The sequence below is a fragment of the Glycine max genome, chromosome 6 (genome assembly GCF_000004515.6).
Source record: "Glycine max cultivar Williams 82 chromosome 6, Glycine_max_v4.0, whole genome shotgun sequence".
In the NCBI taxonomy this organism is placed as follows: Eukaryota; Viridiplantae; Streptophyta; class Magnoliopsida; order Fabales; family Fabaceae; genus Glycine; species Glycine max.
In genome coordinates, this window is record NC_038242.2 from 15,015,672 (window position 1) to 15,025,165 (window position 9,494).

Genomic DNA, 9,494 nt, shown 5'->3' on the forward strand with positions numbered 1-9,494 from the left:
ATATAGTTAATAAATCAATTAATTATGGTTTCAATTAATTGTCCTTTTATATTTGTTTACAATATTAAAATAAATTGTGATGAATTTAAAAAAAAAAAAATATATATATATATATATATATAAATAAATATATAATATATAATATTCAGTAAATATCCAGAATAAATTAATGTTGATTTAAATTGTTTGATTGCGTAATTAATTTATATGTTAGTAAAATATACCTATATGATGGTATGTTTATACTCGATTAAATTTCTCAAGTAAGATTTAAATTTAAATCTTGTAAATAAAAAATATAATTAAAAAGAAATATTTCACTAAAAGTTATTGGCTAAATCAATTAAATTTTTCCGTGAATAATTTGCATTATTTTAGGTTAAAAAGTTATTTTTTGATGTTCAAATTTAACTTCATTGATTTTGGGCCTTGGCCTTTTCTTTTTCTCCATGTATCATGTATGTATATTTTCATGCTAAATTAGGATCTTCTGCTGCATTCCAATGGTGGGGGCAAATTCTTTTTTCAAACTTGCCTGGATTTTTTCTATTTATTCCTCGACCGCATCCAATATGATCAGATAAAGTTGAGCTGTTGAACCCATCAAAAGTCTACCAGAAATATGCCTCAATGATGTCATTTTCAAGCAACCAACTTGTCGACTTGCTCCACCAAAGCCATCTTTCGGTTTTGCTCCTCAATATCATTATTGGAGTTTTTATACCATCCATTATTTTTTTATTCTATTTATTATTGGACCTCTTTCTTAGGATAAGTATACCAAAATATTATATTTGGTTCCATTTTAAGTTCTCAATGATGGCATTTCGTTCTCTTTGCTGGCCTCCACATTTAATCAACAAAAAAATTCATGCCGTGTCTCTTTCCTAATACATTCAATTTTCTCAATTCAACTAGCCTGCAACCCCAATTTCAAGAAGGTTCAATGGTTTTGTCCTCTTCCTCAATTCCCCGCTGTTCACGGTACCATGTATTGTCCCCTTTTATTGACCTGCAAATTGAAAAATTAATAACATATACAATGTAATACAAATCAACAAGAATAATCTCATTCATTTTTTAAATAAAAAAATGTCAAAGAAGAAACATACGTACCCGCTTAATATAATCGAAGTCTTACGGAAAAATAACGCATGTGGCCACAATTAACACGAAAAAAAATACCACCAAAAGCAACAATATATAACACATCACAGAAATTGTGGTCTCATGTGTCAAACGGCGATAGTAGTCTGTCGTTTTAAACCGCAGTTAACAGAACCCTAATTCTTGAAATCAAGAGTCCCAAGTAGCAATTATTATGTCCAAAAAATAAACTCAGGATCAGATTAAAAAATTAGAACCTCAACTCATCCATTTCTAAAATTTTATCAAAATTAAAAAAAAATTAATTAATTGTATTTAACAGTCCACTCATTTCTCTACTATTTTGGTCCTTTGATATTTTTCGTCGTCATCATCATCGTATGTATGGAATCAAACTTGGTAATAGCGATTCTCTTGCAACTGTATTTACTGTGAATAAATCGGTTCGTTCGTTCGTTCGTTCGCCTCAGTGGCAGTAATAATTGCAGTGAGGTCCACGGTACAGAAACCTAGGGCTTCCATCGAACTGCGTGTAGCAAGAAGCTTTCGCCGGAGGCGGCCGGTTGTGGCGGCCGATGCGGTGGTACGCCGCGTACGGCAACGAATCTGTGGAGGTGTGCGGCGATCTGGACGGAGAGTGACTGGCGCTGGACGACGCCGACGACGGAGCAGACGGAGTCTTCTTCGACGATTTCGGCGGCGATAGAACGGCTTTGATCTTCAACGGATGCGCCAATTTCAACGAGGCACGGTCGTATTCTTCGATTATGCTAGCGAGATCTTCGTCGTTGGTGATGGAGATCAAGGTCTCCAAGTCTCCCTTGGGCAATTGACACCGCAAGATCACAGACGAACCACAGAACTCGCTTAGCTTCACCATCAATTCTGCACAACGACGCAACGAAACGTTAAACTCAAAAAACAAAATCGATTCAACGAAACAAAGGAAGTGAAAAACGCGACGAGAGTGAAACGCAGGCTGAGGAAAACGGAACGAACCTGAAAAGGAAATGGAACGGGCGACAGTGAGGACTCTGGTGTGGCCGCCAGCGTAACGGAGTTCGCCGTCGGTGGCGCGAGGGAGAATCTTGCCGCCGTAGCTGCAGAGGAGCTTGATAGTTTGACCGGGTTTGGATTCCATGACTCGTTCTCGCTACTCAGTAAGTTAATGGTGTTATTGAAGAAAAAATAAGGTTGGAATTGGAAGATTCTAGAAAGAGAGAGAACTGAGGAAGGAACTCTGGAAGTTTGTTTTCTTTCTGCTCCTCCGGCGCTGGAGGCTTAGGGCTTGAAAACCCTGGGCTGTGCCTTTGAGGTTTATTTATAGGCGCAAATCGAAGAACAAGCCCACGCGTTATTAACTTTACCACTATCTTTTTTCTTAATGACGTAATAATAGAACCATTGACTATTCTATTTTTCAATAAAGTTAACCGTTTATTGTAAAAATTTGACATAAAAAAAAGATTATAAGGATCTAAGAGACATTTCCAGTTAAACAAAGATTTAAGAGATATTTTATAAATTTATACTATTTATTAAATGAATATTTTTAACTACTTAAAAATAAATATTGAATATCTTTTGCATTTAATTGAATCCTTCTTTATTAAGTATTTTTCATGTTTGTTTTCTAAACTAATATTGTTGAATGTTAGTTAATTAAATATTAATAATTAATAACAATTAGTATAAAAGAAAAAAAAAAAAAAAAAACTGGGAACCTACTTGGAGTGTTTGTTAAGTGAGTAATAATGACGTTCAGTTCATACTATTCCCATATATGCGGATATTCCTTTCTTTTTGCTTTCCGAGAAGGAAAGGTGGAAGTTCAAATTTGAAAAAATAAAAATCATTTTCTTATATTCGGAAAAAATATTTAAAAATAGTAGAAGTGTGGATATCCAATGAAATTAGAATGGATGGCCCATTCGGGTATGGTGAAGAGCCACGCTTCGTCACCGAGAAGATTCTAAAAATTGGAACGAATACTAACCTATTGTTGAAGTGTGGATCGTGCATACAATTGATTTTCAAAATTTTTTTATAGATAAATTATATTAACATATGTGTTTTATTAAAAATTATTTTTTAACAGTTAGTAAATCAGGTTAGTGATTAATTTGTTTATGCTGTATAAATTATTTGTATTTTCTTTACAAAAAATATTTGCATTTTTAACATGGAGTATCATGTATCATATCAATTTTGATAGTCAATTGACTTAATCAAGTTACATAGTATTAGTAGCTTCAAGGGCTGTATATTTTCTCAGACAATGAAACTTCAGTTGGCAATTTTTGACTCAAAAATTTATAAAATCATATCATTTATCATTGGTGATCATAATAATTGAGTGCATACTTCCGATTAGTATTTCAATCATATCATTCTTCATATAAACATCCTACTTTAAAAAGATAAACTCTCTTTGCATATGAAATAATTGTCCTAAAATCAATTGGCATTAAGTGAAGTTGTCCAACAGATATCTAAGCCGCACTCCAAGAATTAAGGCAGCCGATGTGGGACTTAGGTATTTCCCAATACCTCAATCATGTTCTTCTATAGTCATGTTTTTTACACTCAAACTAATCCTATCTAAAGACTCAAGGGGTCTTCTCCCTTTAGATATGCAATCTTCTATGAGCCTCAACGTTTTATCAATAATAAACACATGCTTACTTAATCCTGAATGTTTGTTTGCATCTTAATATACACGAAACATTTATGGAGTTCCCCATGCCATCACCTTATTGCTAGTACATCCAATCATCACTTGTGAGTCTCTCTAACCCATCTTATTTTAGCAAAGCATTGTAATCGCACACAAAACAACAATAAAACTCTTCTATCACCTTATTATCGATGCATCTTTGATTGTCAGTTTAATTACTATTTTAATCTTTTGATTTATTTTGGTTCTCTTTTTCCATATTTATAAGTTATAAACTAGTTAAAATAATTTTATAAAATATACAGTGATAAAATAAATTAATTTATTAAATATTTTAATTTAAAAAAAAAATAATTTATTAATTTGACATAGCTAACATAATCATGATTTGTTCCATTAAAAGAATCAAAACTTATAAAAATATTATGAGACTTAGGGTCCTACCAAAGAAACAAATGCCCTAAATATGGTGGTTAAAAAAAATCCATAAATATTGAGTGCATTGCTTGCTAACTAAAAATATTTATAATGCATGGTTGCCTATTTAAATACGTTATTTAACTTCATTTTGTAGGTTCTATCATATTTAAAAAAATATTATTTACCGTAACCAAAACTCGTGAAAATACTTGGATTTAGGATCCTATCAAAGAACCAAAGGTTCTAAATATGATTGTTATAAAAAAAACATAAATATTAAGTACATTACTAACTAAAAGCAATAGGTTATTTAATTAAATTTTTCGGGTTGTATCATATTTAAAAATATATTATTTATCATAAATTTAGTTAAAAAAAGATGCTATTTGTATAAATAATTTCATATTATTTACTTTGGTTTGAAAAAAAATTAAAAAATATTACTTACAGTTAAATAAGTTAAGTAATTCATGTAAAAACTCACATCGATGATACACTAGAATCTCCAAAAAGTATTGCCTAATTTCAGTTTATTCTGGGATGACATAGGTAACCAAGAAATAGAAATCACGCCAACACTTTGTCTTTTGTTTACTTTTTAACATTTCGCTTTTTCCATTGTTTTCTTTCTTTACTTTCTTGCGGATTTGAAAACCCAATCCATTCAATTGGGACCGCGAACACGAGAAGACTTATGACTGACGACAGATTCTTTATAAAGATATCATTTTTTTAATAATAAAAAAAAAAGATATAAAGATATCATGTTAAGCAACGTTCTTTTTTCTTTTTGGTTTTGGTACAAGGATCCATAAAATAAATAAATAATGTGTAGTTTTGTTCAAGATATATATGACTTGTTACAAGCAGAAACCACAATATATAAAAAAAAATTGCACCACAATTAAAAAAATACAGTGCGTATTATTTTTGTACAAGCAGGAACCACAAATATTTGCTTATGGAAAAAGACAATGCGAATATCTTGGATGTGTTTTCTTTTAACACAGCCTTTTATTTTTATGATAATAAATGTTATCTTTCTTCTCTCTTTTTTAACGCTTTTCCTATTTTATTTCAGTGAATGATATTGGGATGTTTGGGTTAATAAGTTTTTTTTTTTTTTAGTTTGATGAAAGGAAATTCACAGGACTGGAAGACTTAAAAAATACTTGTTCTGTTAAATGATTTATTAAACTATTTGAAACTGAATTTACAAGTTTATGTTTTGATTTTGAACTAACTGGTGTTTAATTTGGTTTTAAAGTATTTAACATTGAAAAGGCTTTAATATTATGTAACAGTGACTTCAATTTGTTTTAATATATAAATGTTGGATGGAGATGATTCCTTTGATTGATATTTCTATACCAGAATCTAACTTGTGGAGAGATGTTTGCAAATTCAAAACAAATCTGACTTGGAATATTGGAGAATGGCTTTCTGTTCAGTTCTGAAATTTTCCGTGGGTTACTAATCATGTGATCATTGTTCTCAGATCTAAGAAACTGATACAAAAATCATGCCAAACGCACAACAAATTCGTTCAGATTAGATAAGAGTTTCACATTACACAATTAAACTACAAAGGTTTTACAATTAGAATTCCTCGACATTTGTTATACGCAACGTTGCTCATTTATATTTTTAAATTAAATAGTAATTTGAATTATACCAAATTTTATCACATAAGGCACTTTATTTTAGGTGCCCCATTAAAAAAGTGATTTTAGAGTTACTTATACAACAGGAATAAATCTTCAAATACTACGTGCTTTGAACAAATCTATGTAGCTATCAAAAGTGTTGATAATCACTACATAATTTTGCACGTGCTTGATGACATATTATTTACAAAAAAAAAAAAAGGTCTTACTAAGTTAATAAAAACGTGTTTTTTCAAATAACTGAATCAAACAATATTTAATTAATGAGTTTAAACTGCAAAAGAATAAATATCCCTTAAAAAATAAAGCAGATCATGGTTTCAAATTCACAAGAAAAAACCAAATCATTGTTAATTTTAATATGATTCAATTTTAGGCTTTCCTATAAAAAAAATATTTCATGCTTTATTCATAAACAAATAAATAATTAGGCTATGGATAAATCATCAGTTATCTTTTAATTTTTACATTATGTGAATAGTTTATTTAACAGATAAATAATTTTTTTTATAAACAACAAATTTTTTTAGGCTTTCCTCTCGATCATGTATCCACATATCTCGTACAACACGTCTCGACCTTCAACACATGCAAAGAACGAGTATCATTCGGTCATGATTATCGCCAATAAACCCACTTAAGGATAATTACTTTATTAGAAGTACCTAAGCAAGATTAAGAGGTGTATTACTTAACTGGTAATTAGGACATTTAGGACCACAGATCTCAGGCCCAGTAAGGTTAGTATAAAGAGGGGTGAACCCCCAAGTAAGAGGACTAATTCATTCTTGAACACTGATTATATATCATCTACAGCTTTGAGCCGAATCCTTACTTGAGCGTTTGAGTGCCTTTTGCAAGTAACCCCTCCCCCCCACCCGAGAAGACCCTTTGACACAACAGAAGACTCTTTGGCGTAAGGGTAAGTTTTCAGTTCATTTGTGACATGAATATTTTGGCGCCCACCATGGGGCCGTGTAAGATATATCCTGACCTTGAGAGTTCATGGAAATAACAAGGACTAGAACAAACACCACAGCAATGGAGAAGTACGTGCATACCTCCCTGTCAACCCACATGTACCCGAGAAGCGTGATAGGGGGAGGCAAGCACTTTTCCTTAAGCACCGAACGCTTCTTAGGTTGAGGGAAAGCTCCTGTGGAGGTCCCCGTCTCGGCAATAGTGGCCACCATCAGAGCTACAACACTCCCACCCACCTTTTTACCCATATTTTTTTGCAATTGGCTCAAAAATGGCAAAATGTCACTAGACCCCTCGATTGCTAAGAGGTCAATTGAACTAGAAAAATTCAACCCCAAAGAGTGGGAGTCAGATGAAACTTCAAAAACTTCATCATTGTACCCTCGAACTCCCGACCCGCTTCCAACCGACTCCTCTGACGATGAACCTTCGACTGGCACTGTTATTATGTACCTCAAAAAGAATTGACTTGCTACACTATTCGGCTAAGAACAAAGAAGTAAATATCAAAGGTAAAAAGTGAATAGGGGTCCCTCTCTATTTATAGGAGTTGGGCCTGTGAAAAGGCCAATCCAACAACCTCTCCCCACTATTCAATCAGAAAATACCTATAGATGAGATCGCAAGACGTTTCGGTACCCAACATGGGAAGATGAACAAACATGAGAAATAACCATTACATCCGCGATGTAACCATTACATCGTGCAAATTAAGGCGTATAACCGTCAGAGGAGTTAATGGTAACCATTCTTACAACAAAAAAGAAGTATATCGGATAAAGTACTTGGTCAGGTCGAGAGGACACCTGATGCATCCAAACCGAGTACCCTCTCGACCACATAACCACATATTTCATACAACACATCTTGATCTTCAACATATACAAAGGGCGAGTACCGTTCAGCCATGATTATCACCAATAAACCCACTTAAGGGTAATTACTTGATTAGAAGTACCTAAGCAAGATTAAGAGGTGTATTACATAACTAGTAATCAAGACGTTTAGGCCCATAGACCTCAGGCTCAATAAGGTTAGTATAAAAAGAGATGAACCCCCTAGGTAAGAGGACTGATTCATTCTTGAATAATGACTATATATCATCTATAGCTCTAAGTTGAACCCTTGCTTGAGCGTTGAAGTGTCTTTTATAGGTATCCCCGTCCACCCGCTCTTTCAGACTCACACGCACCAGAGGCTTCGGCAAGGAACAACCCGAGAAGACCTTTCAGCACGATAGAAGACCTTTCAACGTAAAGGTAAGTGTTCGGTCCATTTGTAACAAAAACAAATATGTTCCATTAATGAATAATGATATTGAAAAATCATATTGATGTGAAGACTCACACATAGGAGGTTCTTGGAAATTCAAGTGAATGGTTAGTCTTACACTGACCAAGAAAAGACTCAATGACTAATATACAAGAGATGTGACTCACATACAATATTTAAAGGTTTTTAGTATAGATTTAATCTTTGATTTTGTTGTCAGTTATAATCATTAATCAATTATTCTCGAGACTCTCCAAAAATCAAGTTCTTTACAAGTTATACATATTTAGATGAAAGTGACATCACTTTAAGACAACAGATAAATAGCTAAAATACATTTAAGTTAATACTTAAAAAGGAATAAAATAACTTATCTTGAAAATGTTTTATTTAAAATATTGAAAACTATAATAAAAATATGCATGCTGACATTAATAATTAATGTTTTATAATAAATACTCTTGAGAAAGAAATGAGAGTTTTATAATGAGAAAATTTAGTTTCCTCCCATACTCTTTTTTCAATTTTCTAAACTAAATAAAAATATAATAAAATCCTTCTATTTTTATTCCTTCCCCTCTCATCATCTTTCTTTCAATTAAAGTCTCTAGACATGTCTTTCTATTTAATCTTCTTAAAAAATGTTAAATTATAATTTTGGTCCCACTAGTTTTTAAATTTATGATTTTAGCCCTCTACTTTTTAATTGTAACATTTGGTCTCCCTAGTTTTATAAAGTGATAATTTTGATCTCTTACCAGATTATTAATTAATAATTATGATTAATAGAGTTATTAAATTAATTGTAAATTAAATAAAAAAAATTATTAGTCATTCAAAACTATAATAAAAGATTATGAATCCTAATGTGATGTCGTTGTCATTGGAGTTAAAGGTGGAAGTGGAAGAGATGTTTATAGAGACGAGGAGAAGCACAAGGTTGTGGACAATTAGAGTTAATAATTTTTATTAAAGTTTTTAATTAATTTATAATTATCTTAATAACTATATGAATCAAAATTTTGTTAATAATCTACGACAAGGACCAAAATCATCAATTTATAGAATTAGGGGACCAAAGGATACAATTAAAAATTAGGAAGATCAAAATCAGGGAAACCAAATATTATAACCAAAATCATGAATTTGGAAAATTAAGAGATCAAAAATACAATTTTACCTTAAAAAAATAATTACTACTTGTTTTTATTAACTTTTTAAAAAAGGCAATCATTTTTAAAAATAATCCTTGTTATAATTACTAGCTGCGAGATCCACTTTTAAACATGATGATTATATCAAATCCAATAATGTTATGATATAATAGTAGGCACAAGCTACAATGGAGAAGTAAATTTCCTTGTATATGG

At 31.7% G+C, this 9,494-nt stretch overlaps 1 protein-coding gene across 1 annotated transcript; it reads right to left on the reverse strand.

The window, feature by feature from the left end:
* Positions 1-1,349: 1,349 nt before the first annotated feature.
* LOC100797123 (uncharacterized) lies at positions 1,350-2,523 on the reverse strand. The gene is made up of 2 exons (XM_003526952.5): positions 2,107-2,523; positions 1,350-1,992 (listed from the first exon to the last, which is right to left on the reverse strand). Exons 1-2 carry the CDS (start codon positions 2,246-2,248, stop codon positions 1,574-1,576), a joined length of 561 nt encoding a protein of 186 aa, XP_003527000.1. The 5' UTR covers positions 2,249-2,523; the 3' UTR covers positions 1,350-1,573.
* Positions 2,524-9,494: the final 6,971 nt, after the last annotated feature.

Excerpts from the sequence above, each read along its gene's own strand:
- LOC100797123 (XM_003526952.5), bottom strand. The coding sequence starts at position 2,248 with ATGGAATCCAAACCCGGTCAAACTATCAAGCTCCTCTGCAGCTACGGC. Across the intron at positions 1,993-2,106 it reads CCGTTCCATTTCCTTTTCAG|AATTGATGGTGAAGCTAAGC; the intron begins GTTCGTTCCGTT and ends GTCGTTGTGCAG.